This window comes from Pongo pygmaeus, chromosome 19, assembly GCF_028885625.2.
Source record: "Pongo pygmaeus isolate AG05252 chromosome 19, NHGRI_mPonPyg2-v2.0_pri, whole genome shotgun sequence".
Taxonomy (NCBI): domain Eukaryota; kingdom Metazoa; phylum Chordata; class Mammalia; order Primates; family Hominidae; genus Pongo; species Pongo pygmaeus.
The window spans coordinates 79,339,559-79,365,154 of NC_072392.2; the positions used below are offsets into that span (position 1 = coordinate 79,339,559).

Genomic DNA, 25,596 nt, shown 5'->3' on the forward strand with positions numbered 1-25,596 from the left:
TGCCGTGAAAAGGCAAGGCGTACTGCCAGGGCTAAGGCCAGGACAGCACGTCTGAGTTTGTCTTCCATAAACACACCCTAGGAGTTTCAATAGAAACTCTGCTAAAACTGATGGGGAAAGAGATTTCAAGAAGTTCAATATATTCAGAAGCACACGACTATCCTCTCCTCCTTCCAAAGCAAGTTCTTTATTGTCTGAGCAACCAATAAGTGTTTAACGAGGACTGGCACTGTACTAGGTACACTGTAGCATAAATACAAAAGTGTAAGACACAGTCCCTGCCCATTTGAGGCGTACAATCTAAATATTTCTCAGAGGCCGGGTGCGGTGGCTCACACCTGTAATCCCAACACTTTGGGAGGCCGAGGCAGGCGGATCATGAGGTCAGGAGTTCGAGACCAACCTGGCCAACATGGTGAAATCCCATCTCTACTAAAGATACAAAAATTCGCCGGGCGTGGTGGAGGGCGCCTGTAATCCCAGCTACTCAGGAGGTTGAGGCAGGAGAATCGCTTGAACCCAGGAGGCAGAGATCACACCATTGCACTCCAGCCTGGGCAACAAGAGCAAGACTCTGTTTCAAAAAAATAAAATAAAACAAATATTTCTCAGAAATTACTCCATGGTTAAAAAGCAAATCTGGACTTAGTTACCAGTATTGCAATGAACATTCTTTAAATTCAATATTTTAAAGAAAAACATGACACCACACATTTATCACGGAATGAAATTTTTTCCTAGTAATATCAACTTCATTGTTATGAATAAATAAGGTTTGCTTCAGTTAAAATTCACCTGACATGGCCCTCCTGTATAATTTTTTATTTAATTTTATTTTTTATATTAAAATTTGGGACAGGTTCTCGCCATGTTGCCCAGGCTGATCTCAAACTCTGGGCTGAAGCGACTCTCCCACCTTGGGCTCGCAAAGTGCTGGGATTACAGGCATAAGCCACTGTGCCTGGCCAATCTTCTATAATTCGAGTGAAGATTTCTTGAAAAAGTAGTTTTAGAAGGTTAAATAGGCCAGGCGTGGTGGCTCACGCCTATAATCCCAGTACTTTGGGAGGCCGAGGCAGGTGGATCACTTGAGGTCAGGAATTCAAGACCAGCCTGGCCAATATGATGAAACCGTGTCTCTACTAAAAATACAAAATTTAGCCGGGCGTGATGGCGGGCGCCTGTAGTCCCAGCTACTCAGGAGGCTGAGGCAGGAGAATCGCTTGAACCCGGGAGGCAGAGGTTGCTGAGAGCCGAGATCACGCCACTGTACTCCAGCCAGGGTGATAGAGCAAGACTCCGTCTCAAAAAGAAAATAAAAAAAGAAGAAGAAGGTTAAATAGAAGTGCTTAGGTACTAATATGGCCAACAATTGTCTGGACAAACGAGCTCTAGACTACTTAGCGAACCTCCTCTCCAAGATATTTTTATTAATATTTGGAGAACAACATAAAACACATTTCCAAGTGGTTCATGAGATGCCATGGCCATCCAAAAGAGGAAGGCAATGCGCCGGAGCTTGGTCTTGACAAGAGATATTTTCCATAGCAAAATTTACCACTAACTCGGGGGCAATACCAGGTGGGCTGGGAATCTCACATCTCCCAAATTAGCCTCTCGATTCTGTCACAAACTCTCAGAACTCACAGGCTTGTGGTTCTGGGAATGGAAACTAACCAAACATCATCTGGACTGAGACAGCCAAACCTGGGGACAGCGCCATCCCAAAAGTGAACCGTCTGCTTCACGGGAAGAACATTTATCTTGGAGCAGGGATGTAGCAGCTGCAGTCGCAGGGGACCGAGACCCAAGACGGCGATGCCCAGAGCGCAAACACGACCCTCCACTGGCCTGTGGGGCTCTGGGAAAGAGCTTCGGCCTCACACTGGGTCACCTCCCCACAGGGTCCCCATCTGGCAAATAAGGGAAGGAATTAGCATAAGGAAAAGGCTGGATACCTTCCTAGTGTTATGAAGTATTGATGTGCCACTGAAAAAGCTCACTGATGTCTTTAAATAAAGCAAGTTACATCAGGAAATCTGGGCTACAATATAGCTTCAGGGAAAAGTTCCAATCTGAGCCTCTCTGCACCTGCAATAAGCAAATACCTTTTCTTTCCTGAGGATCATTTGCTTTAAAGCACTGAAGAGTGAGCTGCTAGCTCCAGCAGTGATGGTAAAGAATGACGATTTCTGGGTAGCGCAGTGGCTCATGCCTGTAATCCCAGCACTTTGGAAGGCTGAGGTGGGTGCATCCCTTGAGCTCAGGAGTTACAGACCAGCCTGGGCAACATGGCGAGACCCTGTCTCCACAAAAAATACAAAAATCAGCCAGGTGTGGTGGTGCACACCCATAGTCTCAGCTACTCAGGAGGCTGAGGTGGGAGGATTGCTTGAGCCTGAGAGGCAGAGGTTGCAGTGAGCTGAGATCGCACCACTGCACTCCAGCTTGGGCGACAAAGTGGGAGGCTGTTTCAAAAAAATTTTTTTTTAATAAAAAATAAACAAACATGAAAAGGTACAGTAATAATATGGTTTAAAAAAAAAAAGAATGACAATTCCTTCCTTTTTACGAAAGGAAAGACTAACAGGACTCCAGATGCCAGACCAGGATTGCAACAGCTGAACTCAGTGCTGGCTCCAACTCACCTCCATGAAGCCCGCTCTGGCCTTCGAGCACCAGCAAGCCCTCTGGACTTCTCCATCAATTGCAAAAATGATCATCAAAGCTACTGAAGTGGAAGGCGGTGTTTAAAACTTAACACTGGGTTTCTTAAAATGTAACATCGCTTTTCTTATGGCATGGATAAGGCACCATGAGAAAGCTGCCTCCACTCCCAGCACACACATACACGTGCACACAGCAGAGGCTAGCTGATGTGGCCACAAGGCACAAAGGATAGATCCTTCTGGTCAGTTCTGGCTCTGGAACTGGTTGGCGAGCCAGTTCAGGCCTTCATAAAGCCCATGTCCAGTAGTGGCACAAGTAGCCTGAATGTGCCAGTTTCTGTAGCGGAGGGAATGGAGGCCGAGCTTGTCCATTATCTCTGCCGCGTTCATAGTATTAGGGAGATCCTTGAAAAAGAACATTCAAAAATCAATGTATACTGTTGTATCCATATAGCGAAATATGCTCTTCCCTGCTAAACGTGCCCAAACCCACAGTCTTCTCTGTTGATGGCAACTCCAACCTTCCAGTTGCTCAGGCCAAAAAGCTTGAAATTATCCTTACTTTTTTTCTCTCAATGTCACAGCCAATCTGTCAGGAACTCCTAATGGCTCTACTATCAAAATTTATCCAGAATCTGACCACTTACTCACTCCACGGCTGTCACCCCGATCTGACGCCACATCGCTTCTCACCTGGATGACTGAAATAACTTCCTAACTGGCCTCCCTACTTCTCTGCTCTTGCTCCTGTGAAGCCTATTCTCAACCCAGCCATCGGTGAATCAGATTGAATCATTCTTCTATCAAAACTGCAACAGTTCCCCCTCTCTCAGGATACGAGTCAGAGTCCTTACGGTTTACAAAGCCTCCTGGACCAGAGACCTCACCGAAGTGGTCTGTTCCATCTTTTCAATATGGTACTCACCATACGTTACTATATCATGACATTTACTTATTTAAGTATCTTTATTATTGACTATCTATCTGTCTCCCCTAACTAGAATGCAAGCTTTACAAGGGCAGGAATCTTGGTCTATCTTGTTCTCTGATGTATCCCAAGTGCCTTGAAATGTGCTTGGCACAGAATAAGCTCAAACTAAATTTGAATAAATCAGCATTAGAGAACAAAGTAAGGCCAGGCACAGTGGCTCACACCTGTAATCCCAGCACTTTGGGAGGCTGAGGCAGGCGGATCACCTGAGGTTGGGAGTTCTACACCAGCCTGACCAACATGGAGAAACCCCATCTCTATTAAAAATACAAAATTAGCCAGGAGTGGTGGCGCATGCCTGTAATCCCAGCTACTCGGTAGGCTGAGGGAGGAGAATTGCTTGAGCCCAGGAGGCGGAAGTTGTGGTGAGCCGAGATAGTGCCATTGCACTCCAGCCTGGACAACAAGAGTGAAATTCCATCTCAATAAACAAACAAATAAATAAATAAATAAATAAATAAATAAGCTGTAGATGTACTGATATGGAAGGACTTCCAAGATACGCTAAGTGAAAGAACACAATCATATAATTGCTTACACAGGCAGAGAAAGTTGGATCTCTGATAAGAGAAAGAATAAATTTAACAATGAATAGTAGCACTAGAATATTTCACTTGAATATTCTGAACTGTATGCGTATTTATACCATGAGAACATTCTGTTTTTATCACTGAAAACAACAGAGGCACCAAGCACGGTAGCTTACACCTGTAATCCCAGCACTTTGCGGGGCTGAGGTGGGAGGACAGCTTGAGCACAGGTGTTTGAGATCAGCCTGGGCAACATAGCAAGATCTCAGCTCTACAAAAAAATTAAAAAATTAGCTGAGCATGGTGGCACATGCCTGCAGTCCCAGCTACTTGGGAGGCTGAGGAAGAAGGATCACTTGAGCCCAGGAGCTCGAGGCTGCAGTGAACTGTGATTGCACCACTCCACTCCAGCCTGGGTGACAGAGTAAGACCCTGTCTCAAAACAAAACAAAACAAAACAAAAAAATCACACACACATACACACACACACACCCTCCAGATTCATTTTCTTTCTTTAATAGTCATATGTTCACTAGTGCAAACTCTGGACTGACATTGAACCTGAACAGTGAGAGTAACAGTTGTACAAATGATGATCCATCCACCATTTAAAATCAAGTCTACGAAGAGTTGGATAACAAAGAGACAATGATTTTGATAAATCTAAAGTGATAAAACAGGATGCAACATTGTCAAAACAGTATGATCACAAATACATAATGAATGTACTCATGGAAGAGAAAGTGAAAGAAGGATGTCAGAATGTGACGGTGGTCATCTCAGACTGGTACAATTCCACGTGGTTGTTTCTACCTTCTTTTTCATGCTTAGTTTAGCTCAGAGTCCTGAGGCTGGATAGTTCTACGCTTGGTCTTCCTCCCATGTTTTTTTACTGTTTTACATTTATGTACAAGCCCTTTTCCTCCTCCAAAACAGGCCCTATATGATTCAATCTCATCTCCTCTCTCTCTCCCCTGCTCATTCTGTTCCAGCTGCACTGGCTGCCATGCTGTTCCTAGAACCATGTGGCTCCCTTCCTCCCGGCCTTCTGGTCTCTGCTCAGATGTCATCTTATCAGAGAGGCATTCCCAGTCTTTCCCACACCTGCCCTGACCCTTTACTATGCTTTTCCTTCTTCCACAACACATAAAAACCATTTGACACATATTATTATTTATTTTACTCTGTAGCCCAGGATGGAGCGTAATGGAATAATCTCGTCTCACTGCAGCCCCGAACTTCCAGGCTTAAGCGATCCTCCCACCTCAGCCTCCTGAATAGCTGGGACCACAGGTGCATGCTACCACATCCAGCTAATGTTTGTACTTTTTTGTAGAGATGGGGTTTCACTATGTTGCCCAGGCTGGTCTTGAACTCCTGGGCTCAAGTGATCCCCCCGCCTCAGCCTCCCAAAGTGTTGGGAGTACAGGCATGAGCCACCACACCTGGCACATTACATGTTATTTATTGGTTGACTCTCTTCCCACTAGCAGCATAAACTCCAAGAACACAAGGACTTTGTCTGTCTTGGTTTAAGCCTAAAACCAAGTCTGGAACTTAGTTGATGCTCGGTGGCTCACACCTGTAATCCCAGCAATTTGGGAGGTCGAGGTGGGCAGATCACTTGAAGTCAGGAGTTCGAGACCAGCCTAGCCAACATGGTGAAACCCAGTCTCTATTAAAAATACAAAAATTAGGTGGGCATGGCAGCGCATGCCTATAATCCCAGTTACTTGGGAGGCTGAGGCAGGAGAATCACTTGAACTCGGGAGGTGGAGGTCACAGTGAGCTGAGATCACACCACTGTACTCCAGCCTGGGCAACAGAGTGAGACTCTCTCTCAGTAAAAAAAAGACATTCTAGCAAGGAGATGGTGGGAGACATTATGGTTGGTACTGGAGAGAGGGAGGCAGACATCTCATTTAAATGTCTGTATTTATAAGTGAGACATTTGGCAGTAAATTTCAGTTCCAGCATTCAGAAAGCCAATAACAACATACCTGTTTATTGGCAAATACCAATAAAACTGCATTTCTGAGCTCATCGTCCTCTAACAAGTAAGTCAGCACTTCCCGGGCCTCATCAATTCGCTCTCTGTCATTACTGTCAACTACAAAAATCAGACCTAGAAAGAAATCACGAGCATGTTAGTGATCTCAGCCTGGAAAACGCAGCTGTTTATGTATCTTCACGACTTCTCCCTGCTTGTGTGTGTGACTTCACAAAGGTAATCGATATGGAAGGATACATCATCTCTATAGTAAGGAGGCCTGCTATACACTCAACTCACTTTTGCAGAAGCATCACAGCCTTGCACCATATTAACAACAAGAATATATCCTGAAAAAGTCTCATTTTTTTAATCACTTAATTTCCACATCAGGGAAAAAAACATGTTTTTTTTAATTAATTTATTTATTTATTTATTTTGAGACGGAGTCTCACTGCAGCCCAGGCTGGAATGCAGTGGCATGATCTCGGCTCACTGCAACCTCCACCTCCTGGGTTCCAGCAATTCTCCTGTCTCAGCCTCCCGATTAGCTGGGAATACAGGCGCACCATCACACCCAGCTTATTTTTGTATTTTTAGTAGAGACGAGGTTTCACCATATTGGTCAGGCTGGTCTCAAACTCCTGACCTCAGGTGATCCGCCTGCCTTAGCCTCCCAAAGTGCTAGGATTATAGGCATGAGCCACTGCTCCTGGCCAAAATATTGTTTTTTAAAACAGGTAAAGTTTAGTATAATAAATAGCATTCTAGGGCTAGCCCTCTAAAGCAAAACTTGAGACAAAAGCTTAAGTGCAGGTACTTTCTTTGGGAAGTGATCCCAGAGAGCAGGAATGAGGGGCTGAGGGAGTAAAACAGGGCAGGAGGGACAGACAATAGAAGGACAAGTTATCAAGCTGGGCCCCCACTATGGGACCACTGCTCACTGTTGCTAGACATTCTAAGAAGCCATATCAAATGCCTGTCAGAACTGTCCACCCAGAGGACAAAAGAGGAAACAAGTATCCTTCAGTACCCATTCCCTGTTGCTCAAGAACAACTCAACAGGTGTTAGGCCACCCATACTTCTGGGTCACATTGGTATGAACACCAAGAGATTCCTATGGGCATCTGTATAGTAATGAATTTGGCTGGTCTTTGCCCCCAGTTTTTAGAAGGTAGCCTCTAAACCCTTGGACTTTTCAGAGTGATAGCAGTGTCTTTGTTATCATGGCGGGCCCACATCTGTAAGTTGATGCTAACAAGGTGACTCAGGGTGGGCCCCTAGATAGTGGATGCTAACAAAATCACCTCTGGGGAAATGAGGGTGCTAAAGTTTGAGTCACATGGCCAATGATTCAATCAATAGTGCCTATGCAAGGAAGCCCCAATAAAAATGACAAATACTCAAGCTCAGGAGAACATCCCTGGTTGGCAATACTCTATACATTGTCACGCATCAATGTGCTGGAAAGGTAACAGCCCCTGACTCCATGGGGAGAGAACAATGAAAGCTTTGCATTTGATGTCCTCCCAGATCTATGTGTCTTTCCTTTTGACTGGTTCATTTGTATCCTTTTGCTTTATTGATCAATTAATAAAACTGTAATTGTAAGCATAGCATGTCCCTGAATTCTGTGAATCATTCTAACAAGTGATCAAACCTGTGGAAATCGCCAAATTTGTAGCCATCTGGCCAGAAGTGAGGGTGGGCTGAGGACTCCCAAACCTGCTGCCAGCTGGTGGCTGAAGTTGGGGATTCTTGTGGAGGATGGTGCCCTCAATCTGTGAAATAAAGTCCAACTCCAGGGGGTTGGTGCTGGAAGTCTCTGCAGCATTCCATACTATAGCATCAAATACATCCCAAGAAGTAAAAGATACCTGGGGCAGGCCAAAGAAAGGCACCACTCCATCACACCTGAGTGAAGGTGACCAAAACCTGCACAGACCCAGTCACTGCTGCATTGGCTGAAGGAAGCTGTGGGGCCAAAAGCGTCTCCAGGGAGGGGCACAGGTGGCATCCAACACACCCTCCAAGCACAGGAAGGGGAGACGCCTTTGGCAGTAGTTCATGTGACATTAATGATAACAACAATCTGTCAGCCAGGTGTGGTGGCTCACGCCTGTCATCCCAGCACTTCAGGAGGCCAAGGTGGGCAGATCACTTGAGGTCAGGGGTTTGAAACCAGCCTGGCCAACTTGGCAAAACCCCATCTCTACTAAAAATACGAAAATTAGCCAGGTGTGGTGATGCGTACCTGTGGTCCCAGCTACTTGGGAGGCTGAGGTAAAAGAATTGCTTGAACCAGGGAGGCAGCGGTTGCAGTAAACCGAGATCGTGCCACTGCACTCCAGTTAGGTGACAGAGTGAGACCCTGTCTTGGAAAAAACAAAAAACAAACAAACAAACAAATTGTGTTTGGCTAACAGTAAGCCCTTAACACAAAAATGTGAAGTGGCTGCCAAAAGAACAGTTTGATCCTAGGCTGCATCACCAGCAGTGATGGGGTCTCAGTTCCTAGGACATGGGTGATACCAGGCTTACTCTACATCAGTCAGAATATCCTGGGAACGTTACATGGGCAGTGCTGGACCCCACACTCTGAGACATGGGCAAACTGAAGAAATTCAAAAAATGACCAGGAGAGCAAAGGCATTAGACATTAGGCCATATGAAGAACAGCTGCTATAACTGGAGATTTTACCTGGAGAAAAGACTCATGTAGCGGCTGATGGCTATCTTCAAGTAGCTGAAAGTCTATGATGTAAAGAGGATTCAGGTGTTGTATAGAGCTCTGTGAGGTGGACTGAAGTTCAGTGGTGAAAACTACAGAAGTCAGCCTAGCAGAGTGTCAGCAGATGAAGATGCAATGGGCTGCCTCAGAAGGCATTCCTGTCACTGGAGATACTTCTTTGTGCACAGCTTCAGCCACAATTCATGGGGAGCCTGCAGAAGAGACTCTGGAAGGAAAATAGTAGCAGGGTAAGATGACTTCTTGGTTTCCTTTGACCATGAGATTTCACTATGTCTAGGAGAGTAAACCAGTGCCAGCCCTCTTCCCTTTCCCTCCGTGCCTCCCAGGCCCACTCCACAGCTGCCTGAACCAACGGCTACAGAACAGCCTACTATGGCTGATAGAGAGCTCCTGCGGCTTCAGCGTGTTTGGGGCTTGCATGTGAGTCAATGTCATGTCTCCTACATCATATCAGACTAAAAAATGAAAAACATTCAAAACTCCCCCGAAGATTTCATATGCTATCAGCAAGTTCTGGTCTGTCGTCATAACTAAGCAAGCCAGATTATCCAGAAATTTGAGATCCTTAGTCACCAATGCCGAACTGACAGGGAGGAAGCTGCCATATTATCCCTTTGCCATTCCTAAAAAAGCTTTGTAATATTAGGTACCATTTTATACTATCTTTATATAGGTCCTGACCTAAGAACCTAACATCAGACTGGTCCTACATCTGAACTAAGAGAATGTACAAAAAGCACATTTACAGCTGGGCACAGTGGCTCATGCCTGTAATCCCAGCACTTTGGGAGGCCGAGGAGGGCGGATGACCTGAGGTCAGGAGTTCAAGATGAGCCTGACCAACATGGAGAAACCCTGTCTCTACTAAAAATACAAAATTAGCCAGGCGTGGTGGCACATGCCTGTAATCCCAGCTACTCGGGAGGCTGAGGCAGGAGAATTGCTTGAACCTGGGAGGCAGAGGTTGCAGTGAGCCAAGATCGTGCCATTGCACTCCAGCCTGGGCAACAAGAGCGAAACTCCGTCTCAAAAAAAAAAAGTATATTTACACATGAATAGTATACTATTAATGTGTTTTTTAAATGGGAATATATGTATATAGAGCTGCCGGTATATACATAAAGTATGTCTGGACAGATATACAAGAAATAAAAATGTTTGTCAGCCAGGCAAGGTGGCTCATGCCTATAATCCCAGAACTTTGGGAGGCCAAAGTGGGCAAATCACCTGAGGTCAGGAGTTTGAGACCAGCCTGGCCAACATGGTGAAACCCCACCTCTACTAAAAATATAAAAATGAGCTGAGCATGGTAGCACACACCTGTAGTCCCAGCTACTCGGGAGGCTGAGGCAGGAGAATCGCTTGAACCCAGGAGGCAGGGGTCACAGTGAGCCGAGATCGAGCCATTGCACTCCAGCCTGGGCAACAAGAGCAAAACTCTGTCTCAAAAAAAAAAAAAGGTTGTCTATGAGAGGGGAACCAAATGGTTAAGGGACAGGAATGAGACAGTGACTTGTTACTATATAATTGGCCCTCCACATCCATGGGTTCCATATCCATGGATTCAACCAACCACAGATAGAAATTATTCAGAAAAAAAAAAAAAAACCTACATCTGTGCTGAACATGTACAGACATTCTTCTTGTCATTATTCCCCGAACAATAGAGTTTCACAACTATTTATACAGCATTTATGTTGTATTCAGCATTATAAGTAGTCTAGAGGTGATTTAAAGCAGGGGTCCCCAACCCTTGGGCCACAGACCAGTACGGTTAAGAACTGGGCCTGTTAGAACGGGGCTGCACAGCAGGAGGTGAGCAGCAGGTGAGTGAGAGAAGCCTCATCAGTATTTACAGCCGCGTCCCATCCCCATCGCTCACATTACCAACTGAGCTCCACCTCCTGTCAGATCAGCTGCAGCATTAGATTCTCATAGGAGCGTGAACCCTATTGTGAACTGCACATGCGAGGCATCTAGGCTGTGTGCTCCTATGAGAATCTAATGCCTGATGATCTGTCACTGTCTCCCATCACCCCCAGATGGAACCATCTAGTTGCAGCAAAACAAGCTCAGGCTCCCACTGATTCTACATTACAGTGAGTTTGTATAATTATTTCAATATATATTACAATGTAATAATAATAGAAATAAAGTGCACAATAAATGCAATGTGCTGAATCATCCCAAAACCATCCCTGATCCCCCTCTCCGGTCCCCGGGTCTGTGGAAAAATTATATTTCACGAAACTAGTCCCTGGTGCCAAAAAGGTTGGGGACCACTGATTTAGAGTATACAGGAGGATGTGCATAGGTTTTATGCCAATACTACACCATTTTATATGAAGGCCTTGAATATCCAAGGATTTTGGTATCTATGGGAGGTCCTAGAACTAATCCCCCACAGATACGAAATGATGAGTATACACCTTTTCTTACTTTCGAATTTTGAACCAGATAGATATGCTACAATTCAACAAATTAAAATAACAACCTATAATCAAGGAGAAAAATATTTCTCCATAATAACTAATGGACCATCTTATGCCTTCTATAAAAATATCAATTAAGAAATCACGGCCAGGCGCGGTGGCTCACGTCTGTAATCCCAGCACTTTGGGAGGCCGAGGCGGGCGGATCACTGGAGGTCAGGAGTTTAAGACTAGCCTGGCAAACATGGTGAAACCCCATCTCTACTAAAAATATAAAAAATTAGCCAGGCATGGTGGCGGGCACCTGTAATCCCAGCTACTCGGGAGGCTGAGGCAGGAGAATTGCTTGACCCAGGAGGTGGAGGTTGCAGTGAGCCGAGGTCACACCACTGCACTCCAGCCTGGGTGACAGAGCAAGACTCCATCTCAACAAAACAAACAAACAAACAAACAAACAAAACACGCGGTGATGCACGCCTGTAATCCCAGCACTTTGGGAGGCCAAGGCGGGTGGATCACAAGGTCAAGAGATCCAAGACCATCCTGGCCCACATGGTAAAATCCCATCTCTAGTAAAAATACAAAAATTAGCTGGGCATGGCACGCACCTGTAGTCCCAGCTACTCGAGCAGCTGAAGCAGGAGAATCGCTTGAACCTGGCAGGTGGAGGTTGCAGTGAGTTGAGATGGCGCCACTGCACTCCAGCCTGGAGACAGCGAGACTCTGTCTCAAAAAAATAAAAATAAAATAAAATAAAATAGAAATCAGAAACTGTTCAAATTCCAATCTATACAAGTGAAACACAGTTAAATGTCTTAATAGAGAGCTAAAAGCATTAAGTTCTGTCATACTCAACATACTGATGAAAAAAATTTAAACTAAAAGACAGCCTGATCTTTAGAAACTGGCAGAAAAAATAGGGGCTGCATCCAAGACCACTCACGGCAAGTCCATTCTTCCAACAGCTCCCAATTGCTATTTTATGAAAAGTCCAAATTTCCCACCCCAAGGTCCTAGAATACAGCCAGCTCCTTACCATCAAAAACAATAGCTACCGAAACTCAGTAAAATTAGGCTTGTTATGAAGAGAAGATTGAAGAAATAAAGGTATTTATTTCATCTTGGTATTTGAATGTGAAAACTCCCAGTAGGGTAAGAAAAAAGAATTCTGCCAGAGAAATGATGAAGTGAAACCTCAAACAATTTGCGCTTTTGAGTGCCTACTGTCATCCAGCCACGAAATGAAGCATTTTACATAAGTAATTTAAGCCCAATGATGCAGGCAGTAGGTATTATCTCCATTTTAAGATAAGGAAATTGAGACAGACGAGATTACCTAACTCTCTCAAGGTTTCACTACAGAGCTGTGGTTCAAACCCATGTGTTCTAGTTTTATTACAGTTAAGAAACTGCAAGGGTTTGCCAAGTTGTCAAGTGCCAGTCCAAGATAAATGGACGCTCTGAGTATCAAAAAAATACATAATCTGCAGATCGAAACACGAAGATACAAACATCTAAGAGTCACCATGGAAGCTGTGGGGCATCCAGTGGTTTCTCTGAAAATCCACGAAGGAAAAGAATAAAGCATTTTTCCAGCCTTTCCTGTACAAACTATATTTCAGGGAAACCAAATATTTGATGAGGGAATTCTTTGTTTAGAAGGATTTTAGCTAATAAATGCAGAGGAATAACAAGATTTAGGAGGGGGGAAAAATCACCATTTTGTAACTTCTAATAAAATAATGGGTCTAGGCAACAGTTTTCAATGGATGCTAAAATGATCAGGTGAAAAGTTGATGGAGAATTTTAATTCAGGGGAATTAGGCTGATACCATCTGAAACCATTTGGCATCACTAAAAATGTGACAACCTGGTGGCTGCCAGGGAGTAGGGGGAGAGGGTGGGGGAAGAACAGAAGTTATAGTTTATGGGTACAAAGTTTCGATTTTACAAGATGAAAATAGTTATAGAAATGAATGGTGGTGATGGTTGCAGAACATTATGACTGACTACACACTTAAAAATGTTTAAGATAGAGCTGGGTGCAGTGGTGCACACCTGTAGTCCCAGTTATGCAGGAGGCTGAGGCAGAAGAACCACTTGAGCCCATGAGTTCGAGACCAGTCTGAGTAACATATAGAGACCTCATCTCACAAAAACATCACTACCACAAAACAAAACAAAACAAATTGTTAAAATGCTAAATTTTAAGTTATGTGTATTTTACCACAATAAAAAAAAAAGAATGAGGCCGGGTGCAGTGGCTCATGCCTGTAATCCCAGCACCTTGAGAGGCCGAGGCGGGTGGACCACAAGGTCAAGAGTTCGAGACTGGCCTGGCCAATATGGTGAAACCCTGTCTCTACTAAAAATACAAAAAAACTAGCTGGATGTGGTGGCTCACGCCTATAGTCCCAGGTACTTGGGAGGCTAAAGCAGGAGAATCACTTGAACCCAGGAGGCTGGGGTTGCAGTGAGCCGAGATTGCACCACTGCACTCCAGCCTGGCCAATAGAGGGAGACTCTGTCTCAAAAAAAAAAAAAAAAGAAAAAAAAGAAAACATAGTTACCCAGCAATTCCACTTCTAGGCATATACCCAAAGAACTCAAAGCAGGGACTCAAACAGGTACTTGGACATGAATGTTCATAGCAACATTATTCATAATAGACAAAAAGCAGAAGCAACTCAAGAGTCCATCGATAGATGAATGGATAAACAAAATGTGGTATATCCATACAATAGAATATCATTCAGCCATAAAAGGAATTAAGTTCTGATACATACTACAGCATAGATGAACCTTGAAAACATTGTACTAAGTGAAAGAGGCCAGGCAGCTAAACTTCCAAAGACTAATATACAATTCCACTGAATAGGCAAATTCATAGACAGAGGATAGAATAAAGGCTAATGAGAGGTGGGGGAGAAGGGAATGGGCAGTTATTGCTTAATGGATACAAAGTTTCTGTTGGAGATGATGAAAAAATTGTGGAACTGGACAGTGGTGATGGTTGTAAAACATGGTGAATGTACTTAATGCCACTGAATTGTACACTTAAGAATAAACTTGTAAATTTTATATTATATATACTTTGCCACAATAAAAATTTTTAAAAAAATGTCTAAGTGTGACAACCGAACTTCTGTGTTAGGATAGGAAGAATACTTATGAAGTATTATTGCCCCTGAAACGAACCAAAATCTAATCAAGTCTCTAGAATAAACAACCAGTTCACAGGAAATCCACAGATAGCCAAGCAAGTTAGATGGCACCATAATAAAGTAATCAGCCAAATCCAGAATGTGGAATAAACAGTTAACAAACAAACAAAAAAAAAAAAAAAAGGGGAGGCCAGGCAAGGTGGCTCACACCATGGTCTCAGCACTTTGGGAGGCCAAGGTAGGCAGATGCTTGAACCTAGGAGTTTGAGACCAGATTGGGCAACATGGTGAAAACCCATCTCTACAAAAAGTACAAAAAAATTTGCTAGGCGTGATGGTATGCACCTGTGGTCCCAGCTACCTGGAAGGCTGAAGTGAGAGCATCGCTTGACTCCAGGAGGCAGAGGTTACAGTGAGCCAAGATTGTGCCACTGCATGAGACCCTGTCTCAAAAAAAAAAAAAAAAGAGGAAAAAAAAAAGGCAGAGAAAAAGAACAACTGCTGTAGAATAAAAGACTAAAGAGGCAAAACAACAAAATGCACTGTGCGAACTTTGATCCAGATGCAAACAAAGCAAATGTAGAAAAGATGTAGAAAGGATACTTTTTTTTTCTCTTTTTTTTTTTTTTTTGAGATGGAGTCTCGCCCTGTCACCCAGGCTGGGGTGCAATGGTGCGATCTCGGCTCACTGAAACCTCTGCCTCCTGGGTTCAAGAGAATCTCCTGTCTCAGCCTCCTGAGTAGCTGGGATTACAAGCATGCACCACCACGCCTGGCTAATTTTTTTTGCATATTTTTAGTAGAGACAGCGTTTCACCATGTTGGCCAGGCTGGTCTCCAACTCCTGACCTCAGGTGATCCACCAGCCTTGGCTTCCCAAAGTGCTGGGATTACAGGTGTAAGCCACCACACCCAGCCAGGATACATTTGATACAACTGGGGAAATTAGAATAAGGACTAGGTGCTAGATATTAAAGAATTATTATTAATTTTGGAGATGTTATAATAGCATGGAGATTATATATATATATATATATATAAAGGCCTTATCAGTTGGAAATGAACACTAAAGGACATATGAATAAAAGGCATCATGTCTGGGATGGGCAAAATGCTAATAACTGTTGGGGCTTGGTGATGGGTACATGGGGGTTCGTTATGTTATCCTCTCTGTATTTGTTTTGGATTTTCCACTAAAAAAGTTAAAAAAAAATAAATGCACTACTTTGAGAAAAAACATTCTAAAATCTATAGCCTGGAAAAGATAACTGCAAATAGAGTTAATTGCCAAAGGTAACAGCTAAAACAATGATATAAAATATAAAGGGACAGTCGCCCGGCCGCCCCGTCTGGGAGGTGAGGAGCGCCTCTGCCCGGCCGCCCCGCCTGGGAGGAAGTGAGGAGCGCCTCTGCCCGGCCGCCCCGCCTGGGAGGAAGCGAGGAGCGCCTCTGCCCGGCCGCCCCGTCTGGGAGGAAGCGAGGAGCGCCTCTGCCCGGCCGCCCCGCCTGGGAGGAAGCGAGGAGCGCCTCTGCCCGGCCGCCCCGTCTGGGAGGAAGTGAGGTGCGCCTCTGCCCGGCCGCCCCGTCTGGGAGGTGAGGAGCGCCTCCGCCTGGCTGCTACCCCGTCTGGGAGGAAGTGAGGAGCGCCTCTGCCTGGCCGCCCCGTCTGGGAGGTGAGGAGCGCCTCTACCCGGCCGCCCATCGTCTGGGATGTGAGGAGCGCCTCTGCCCGGCCGCCCCGTCTGGGAAGTGAGGAGCGCCTCTGCCCGGCCGCCCTGTCTGGGAGGAGAAATTCTTCTGCCTTGGGATGCTGTTGATCTATGGCCTTTCCCCCAGCCCCGTGCTCTCTGAAACATGTGCTGTGTCAACTCAGGGTTAAATGGATTAAGGGCGGTGCAAGATGTGCTTTGTTAAACAGATGCTTGAAGGCAGCATGCTCTTTAAGAGTCATCACCACTCCCTAATCTCAAGTACCCAGGGACACAAACACTGCAGAAGGCCGCAGGGACCTCTGCCTAGGCCTTATGTGTTCATGTGTTTATCTCCTGTCCTTCTCTCCAGTATTATCCTATGACCCTGCCATATCCCCCTCTCCTAGAAACACCCAAGAATGATCAATAAATACTTAATTAAAAAAAAAAAAAAAAAGAAAAGCATACATATACAGAGAGATACAGCAAATGTGGCAAAATGTTAATTGATAAGAATGTGAGTATCTTTCAACTTCTCTGCATATTTGAAAAATTTCAAAATAAAATGTTTGAGGGAAATGCTAAGAACACAACAACAAAACCCAAATCTTTTGAAATTTAAGCATCAACATTGCTTTTGGCAATGTTCTCCTAAACCTGCAGAAGAGTACCTCCCATTGCCATGTTCACACCACCACATTTCAATCAGGTTTGTGTTTTAAAGTTGAAAGCCACAGTCATCCCTTGAAAAACACTCTATACTTTGCTCTCTTAGTTGACCAACTGTTAATTTTTATTTGTGCAAATGATATTACATTCGACTTTAGAAGCTTAAGCAAATAAAAATGTGCTAAAAAAAAAAAAAAGGGACAGTCAACTTGGGTATTTGGTCTGGAAAGACTGACGAATATGTAAGCCTTTACTATCAAGTACATGCAGGAGAATCTTCAAAACAGACAGACTCCAAATAAATTCTAAAATGAGTAATTTGTGGATTCCATATGGTTAATATTTTACATGAAAATCAGGGTGTAAAAACTATAGTCAGCCCTCTGTATCCACGGATTCAACCCACCTTGAACCAAAAATATTAAAAAGTAATAACGCAGGCCGGGTACGGTGGCTCACGCCTGTAATCCCAGAACTTTGGGAGGCCAAGGCGGGCAGATCACCTGAGATTGGGAGTTCGAGACCAGCCTGACCAACATGGAGAAACCCCGTCTCTACTAAAAATACAAAATTAGCCGGGCGTGGTGGTGCATGCTTGTAATCCCAGCTACTCAGGAGGCTGAGGCAGGAGAACCACTTGAACCCGGGAGGCGGAGGTTGTGGTGAGCCTAGATCACGCCATTGCACTCCAGCCTAGGCAACAAGAGTGAAACTTCATCTCAAAAAATAAATAAGTAAATAAATAAATAAAAATAACACGACAGTAAAAAAAAATGTCTACATGCTAGTAGACATTATAAGTAATCTAGTAGTGATTTAAAGTAGACAGGGGGGCTGGGCACGGTGGCTCACACCTATAAGCCCAGCACTTTGGGAGGCCAAGGTGAGCGGATCACCTGAGATCAGAAGTTCGAGACCAGCCTGACCAACATGGCGAAACCCCATCTCTACTAAAAATACAAAAATTGGCCAGGCGTGGTGGCGCATGCCTGTAACCCCAGCTACTTGGGAGACTGAGGCAGAAGAATCACTTGAACCTGGGAGGCGGAGGTTGCAGGGAGCCAAGATCACACCACTGCACTCCAGCCTGGGCAACAGGGCAAGACTCTGTCTCACAAAAGAAACCTCCCCAGTAAGTATAAGGAGACCCTAAGAGAGGAAATGGCTGACAGTGTAAATAGAGCAGAGCACCACAAGGTATCACTTAGAGACATTTCACAGAAACAGTATCAAGGCTACAGACTGAATAATCTTTACCTTTTGTGTTCTGGAAAAAATGCCGCCACAGAGGTCTGATTTTGAAGTGGCTGCCAACATCCCAGACAGTGAAGGTGATATTTTTATATTCTACTGTCTCCGTACAGAAACCTAAATGAAATATGGGGAAAACATTTAATTATGATTTGTGCTGGTTGAACAATTCAAAATAATTTCAACATGCGGATAGTACTTTTAATTTACAAAGCAGCCTGCTAGTCAAAGATCTATAGCCTTCAAAGAGAATGTGCTGGCCCCCTCGCCCATTCATCAGGACAGGTGTCTCAAACCTTCTCTACTCTCCAATCTCCAGCCACGCACCTACCCTTTCTCTCAGCAGGAGACCATCACAGTGCACTTCAGAGCAGAGAAGCCACCGATGGGACTGACTTCCACTTCCACCATACAGTGTAAAAGCCAGTCTACATCTTTACCCATGCTTTTCTTCCTCCCTGTTGAACAACAGAAGAAGGTAACTCTCTTCCACCAACTCCCTCCATGAGCCAGATCCACTCCACCCAGACTGTCTGGAACTTTTTACTATTCCTATTCTCTCCCATATCTGAATATCTCCAATCTGTTCACCTTGGCATGCTTAAGCCTTTTACATCTTTAAAAACAAGAAAACAAACCTTTCCTTGATCCCCACATCTTCATCTGCACCCTCTTCCTTCGCATCTTCACCCTCTATTTGCTTTTTTTTTTTTTTTTTAAGAGACAGGGCCTTGCTGTGTTGGCCAGGCTGGAGCACAGAGGTACAATCATAGCTCACTGCAGCCTCAAACTCCTGTGCTCAAGGGATCCTCCTGCCTCAGCCTCCCAAGTAGCTAGAACTATAAACATGAGCCACCATACCTAGCTAAATTTAAAAAATTTTTTGTACAGACAGGGTCTCACTATGTTGCTCAGATTGGTCTCAAACTCCTGAGGTCAAGCAACCTGTCCACCTCAGCCTCCCAAAGTGCTGGGATTACGGGTATGAGCCACCACGCCTGGCCTATTTGCTTTTTTAAAGTCAAATGTCTCAAAGGAGTGTGGCTACATTCACTGAGCTTTCTTTGGTCCTCTCACGCAACAGCACCTTAGCTCTGCTCCACCATGTTGGGTAGCTGGTTTTCACTAAGGTCAACAGTGATCACCAGGTCAATAAATCTAACACAGGCCTTTTCAGTTCTTCCATAATTTGATCTTCTCTCTGACACTACTGCTCACTCCCTCCTTGACACCCTTCCCCAGCTTCCCTTTTCCTCTATCTCTATGGCTGTACTGTCTCATTCTCCTTAGTGAACTCAGCCATGTTTAACTGATCCTGCAATGACGGAGTCCCCCCGGCTCTCACTGGCCCCATCCATTCTCCTCTTTCTGCACCCCTCCCTTGGCAATCTCACTCACTCCCACGACTTCATTCCTCTCCCTGTACTAACTCTGAGATTTAAATCCCCCAACCTAGCCCTCTCTCCTGAGCTTCAGGCTCATAATCTAACAGCTTTGGCAAATGTCTTCAAGGCCCCAAAACAAGGTGATCAGTGAAAAATGGAATTTAAGGTCCCTACCCCCAACCTCCTCCTCTGCTAGTTATCCCATCATTGACTTTGTTCCACAAGCTGATAGCCTGAGAGGTGCCTTGGAAACATCCGATGCTCGCACCCTAGAACCCTACTACCACATCTTATCAATTCAACCCCTTAAACAACTAATAGTCACCCTAACCCAACAGACCATCATTTCTAGCCTCAATTCCTGAAACCATATAACTAATTTCACCTCTGCCACTCTCCCTCTCTCCATCCGGTCACCATCTTCTAATCAAAGCAATAGCTTAAAAACACGTAGTGTGGTCACGTCATTTCTCTACACATTTATGTTTGATTGGAATATTTTCAAATTTAAAAAAGAAAGAATAATCTCCCTAAAAAATAAAATTAAAAATTAAAAAAAGAAAGAATAGGCCCAGCACAGTGGCTCATACCTGTAACCCCAGCACTTTGGGAGGCTGAGGTGGGCAGATTGCTTTGATCTCAGGAGTTCGAGACCAGCCTGGGCAACATGGCGAAACCCTGTCTCTACAAAAAAACACAAAAATTAGCCAGGCGTTGGTGCCGTGTGCCTATAGTCCCAGCTACTTGGGAGGCTGAGACAGGAGAACTGCTTGAGCTCAGGAAGCAGACGTTGCAGTGAGCTGAGATCATGCCACTGCACTCCAGCCTGGATGACAGAATAAGATCCAAGACAGAAAAGAAAGAAAAGAGGAAGAGAGAGAGAGAGAGAGAGAGACAGAGATGGGAGGGGACAGGAGGGGAGGGGAGGAAGAGAAGGACAGAAAAGGGAGGAAGGGAGGAAGGGAGGGAGGGAGGCAGGGAGGCAGGGAGGAAGGGAGGAAGGAAGGAAGGAAGGAAGGAAGGGAAGGAAAAGAAGGAAAGATGTCCCCTTGGTGGCTTCCCATGCCCAAATCCCAAACATGACTGTCAAGACCCAAGCAAGCTGGGCCTGCTCACCTTCCAAAACTCAATTCTAGTCATGCCTTATTTTAGTGACAGACACTCATTACATTGCAACAATCTAAATTCTTGCTAAATAAATAAATACAATGCCATTCCAATCCTATAATGATGGTAGGGGCAGGGGCAGGAAACTTAGCAAAATTATCTAAAATTTCACCTGGAGAAATAAACAAGCAAGCATAACCAGGAAATCTCTGAAAATGAATAATGAATTATTTTTAAGGATATGCCAAGCTCTAATAACACTTGAATAGAGTTCAAATATAAATGCAACAGGTAGTTGTCGAGAAAAAGACACACATACCAGTGAGAATTTAGTATGTGACAAAGAAGGCATTTCAAATCAGCATGGAAAAATTATTCAATAAATGACATTGAACAACTGTCTACCCCAGCTCTGTCCAATACATAGTCACTAGCCATTTGTGACTATTTGTTTATGGTTTTGTTTTGTTTTGTTTTTGAGACAGAGTCTCGCTCTTGTCACCCAGGCTGGAGTGTATGGTGCGATCTCGGCTCACTGCAACCTCTGCCTCCCAGATTCAAGTGACTCTCCTGCCTCAGCCTCCCAAGTAGCTGGGATTACAGGCGCCTGCCACCACGCCCATTTTGCAATTTTAGTAGAGATGGGGTTTCACCATGTTGGCCAGGCTGGTCTCGAACTCCTGACCTCAGGTAACACGCCCACCTCGGCCTCCCAAAGTGCTGAGATTACAGGCGTGAGCCACCACGCCCGGCCTATTTATTTATATTTTGAGACACAGTCTTGCTCTGTAACCTAGGTTGAAGTGCAATGGGGCAATATTAGCTCACTGCAACCTCTGCCTCCTGGGCTCAAGTGATTCTCCTGCCTTAACCTCCTGAGTAGCTGGGATTACAGGTGCATGCCACTACTAATTTTTGTATTTTTAGTAGATATGGGGTTTCACCATGTTGGCCAGGCTGGTTTCGAACTCCTGGTCTCAAGTGATCTTCCCACCTCAACCTCCCGAAGTGCTGGGATTACAGGCATGAGCCACTGTGCCTGGCAATGTGGCTATTTAAACTTAAAGTTAAAATAAAAAATCAATCAATAAATAAAAATAAATAAAAAATAAACTTAAAAGTTAAATACAATTAAAAGTTCAGTTCCCGGCTAGGCACAGTGGCTCATGCCTGTAATCCCAACACTCTGGGGGGCCAAGGTGGGCGGATCACCTGAGGTCAGGAGTTCGAGACCAGCCTAGCCAACAGGGTAAAACCCCGTCTCCACTAATAATACAAAAATTAGCCGGGTGTGGTGGCACGCACCTATAATCTCAGCTTCTCAGGATGCTGAGGCAGAAGAATGACTTGAACCAAGGAGGCGGATGTTGCAGTGATCTGAGATCACGCCACTGTACTCCAGCCTGGGTGACAGAGCAAGATTCCATCTCAAAAAAAAAAAAAGTTCAGTTCCTCAGTTGCATTAGCCACATTTCAAGCACATGAACAGTCACATGGCTATTGGCTATGACACTAAACAGCACAGACAGAGAACATTTCAATCACTGCAGAAAGTGCCTTCTGGACAGCACTGGCTTATCCATTTGAAAAATTTAACCAAATTACTACCTTACACACAACCATCTCATAACTCGAACATCCTCCTCGGTTTCCCACTCCTCAATCAATGCAATCTCTGCAGCTACTGCCCAAGTTGAAAGTTGATCATTTGGAGACTGGGTGCGGTGGCTCACGCCTGTAATTCCAGCACTTAGTCAGGCAGATCATTTGAGGTCAGGAGTTCCAGACCAGCCTGGCCAACATGGTGAAACCCTGTCTCTACTACAAATACAAAAATTAGCCTTGCATGGTGGTGAATGTCTGTAATTCCAGCTACTCAGGAGGCTGAGGCATGAGAATCGCTTGAACCCAGGAGGTGGAGGTTGTAGTGAGCCGAGATCGCGCCACTGTACTTCAGCCTGGGGTGACAGAGACTCCATCTCAAAAAAAAAAGAAAGTTGATCATTTGAGTCCTGTGCCTAATATTCAGAACAGTAGTAATGTTCACATGCCACCCTGTGGGGTGTATCCTCAGTCAGAAGTTTGGATCTAGAGGCAGTTCACAAGGCAAAGATTCAGTTCTGTCAAAACTCGCTTTGTAAATCTCTTAACAAGCCCATAAAACACAGTGCTGGTTCACAGTAAGAGCAATGCAGCCAGCTTGTCTATTTCTCTAGTTGGACATCATCTCAAGCAGTTGGTTTGAGCCACAGTGAAGAAAAGAAATCACACTCCATCTCTAAGCACTGGGAGTGTACTTGGTGTAGACAGATGAGATGCTGCCACTAAGGAAGGCCAGCTGGAACAGAGGCCGACTGAGGAGGCACCAGCAGATTCCCAGCTCCCACCTCAGCCTTCTGCTGGGACACTAGCTGCGAGGAGTGGGGAGCAGAACTACCCTCCCTGTTTTGCCCATTAACTTTTTCTTTTTTGCCAAGCAGATGGGGTTAAATTTGCTTAGCCTCCATGTGTTCATATGTCTCCCTTGTGAACCTAAGAATGTGCAAGCCACTAGAAAAGGATACATAACCTGGCCAGGTGTGGAGGCTCACGCCTGTAATCCCAGCACTTTGGGAGACCATGGCAGGAGGATCGCTTGAGCCCAGGAGTTCGAGACCAGCCTAGGCAACATGACAAAACCCCGTCTCTACCAAAAATACAAAAATTAGCTGGGCATGCTGGTGCACGCCTGTAGTTCCAGCTACTCAGGAGGGAGGTGGAAGGATCACTTGAGCCCAGGAAGTTGAGACTGCGGTGAGCAGAGATGCACCACTGCACTCCAGCCTGGGTGACAGAGTCAAAAAAAAAAAAAGGATACATAATATAACCTGGTTTTTGGCCTCTAAAAATGTATGCTCTTGGAGTAGACAAGATTTTTAAAAAGAATTATTCAATAACATAAGAAGCATGTAAAAATAAAACATATTTCTCTGGTGAAACAGAACCTAAAAAATATATATAACATACTAAATTGTAAACTGGAATTGCCACAGGTCTTTCATTAACTTACCTACTGTAGGGACGGTAGGCACAGTCTCCCCCAGCTTCAATTTATACAAGATGGTGGTTTTTCCAGCTGTATGCAAACCCAATATAAGAATCCGCACCTCTTTTTTCCCAAATAGACTTTTAAAGAGCTTTTCAAAAATGTTTCCTATTGTAATTTAATTGAATTCTGTAACATGACAAGAAAAGCAAGCCAAATAATTGTTCTTTGCAGAGATATAGAAGCAACACGCAGAAAATACAAGTGTCAATTAGAAATGGCTCCTAGGAAAAATTCAACAATTTTAGGTACACTTTGGCCAATGAGTAGTGAGTCTTGTCTTCAAAGACAAACTCAACTAAACCTTTCCATGCCTTAACAGAAAATTCTATTTTCCACTGCAGCATCCAAGTGGGATATGCAACATAGCTTCAGCACTGCCACGACAGTGGCAGCCTTAATCATTTAGTACAGAAGTACAAGGCCAGGCGCGGTAGCTCACGCCTGTAATCCCAGCACTTTGGGAGGCCAAGGTGGGTGGATCACCTGAGGTCATGGGTTCAAGACCAGCCTGGCCAACATGGTGAAACCCCGTCTCTATTAAAAACACAAAAATTAGCTGGGCACGGTGGTGCACACCTGTAGTACCAGCTACTCAGGACGCTAAGGCACAGGAATCGCTTGAAGCTGGGGAGGCAGAGGTTGCAGTGAGCCAGGACCACGCCACTGCACTCTAGTCTGGGCAACAGAGCAAGACTGTCTCAAAAAATAAATTAACTAATTAATTAATTTTTAAAAAAAAAACAGAAGTACAGAAGCAATGATACAACAAATACAACTATACCTCATTCTAAACTCTACTGAAATGAGAATTTATGAAACAGAAGCTGTTTATTTTATGCAATATAAAACAAAGTCTTTAAGGCAGGTTAAACAACAATATCCCTTGGAAACGTAGTAGTTCCCTGTGGCTAGCAGACACCTTGGAAATAACCTAAGAAATTTCAGAGGCAAAGAAATTCAGCGTTGGGAAGCTTCACTGCCAAGAGAGATAACTTGGCAGAGTTGAGGATGCACCACAGCATCCAGTTTTCGTTTGAGTTTTTTGTTTTGTTTTGAGACAGGGTCTCGCTCTGTCACCCAGGCTGGAGTGCAGTGGCACAATTACAGCTCACTGCAACCTCAACCTCCCCATCTCAAGCAATCCTCCCACCTCAGCCTCCGGAGCAGCCACGACCACAGGCATACGCCACCTCGCCCAGCTAATTTTTGCATTTTTTGTGGAAATGAGGTCTCACTATATTTCCCAGGCTAATCTCGAACCCCTGGGCTCAAGTGATCCTCCCACCTCAGCCTCCCAAAGTGCTGGGATTACAGGAGTGAGCTACCAGGCCCAGCCAGTATGCAGTGTTCTATTGCTGTAACTATCACCTTACTCTCAACCAGTTCTTAGAACTTTTTATTTAAGTATAATTTACATACAGGTATAAACATACATGATAACTGTAAAGTTCAATAAATTTTCATGAACCAAACACACCTATGTAACCAAATCAAGAAAAGATGATTTACCAGGCTGGGCACAGTGGCTCACGCCTATAATCCCAGCACTCTGGGAGACCAAGGTGGGCGATCACCTGAGGTCAAGAGTTCGAGACCAGCCTGGCCAACATGGCAAAACCCCATCTCTACTAAAAATACAAAAATTAGCTAGGCGTGGTGGCGCACACCTGCAGTCCCAGCTACTCAGAAGGCTAAGGCACAAGAATCACTTGAACCTGGGAGGTGGAGGTTGAAGGGAGCCAAGATTGGGCCACTGCACTCCACCCCGGGGTAACAGAGTGAGACTCCGTCTCAAAAAAAAAAAAAAAAAAAAAAAAGATTATCAGACCAATTCTCCTTGTGCCTCCTCCCAGTCATTACTCCATAAAAGGTAATC

General features: G+C 44.6%; 1 protein-coding gene across 1 annotated transcript; it reads right to left on the minus strand.

Annotated features, from left to right (window-relative positions):
- Positions 1-167: 167 nt before the first annotated feature.
- LOC129017612 (ADP-ribosylation factor 2-like) lies at positions 168-23,832 on the minus strand (the record flags this gene model as incomplete). Its single annotated transcript, XM_063657011.1, has 4 exons — positions 168-3,074; positions 6,191-6,315; positions 18,147-18,257; positions 23,682-23,832. Coding segments are annotated over 4 exons (549 nt in total), but the record flags the coding sequence as incomplete, so codon positions are not given.
- Positions 23,833-25,596: the final 1,764 nt, after the last annotated feature.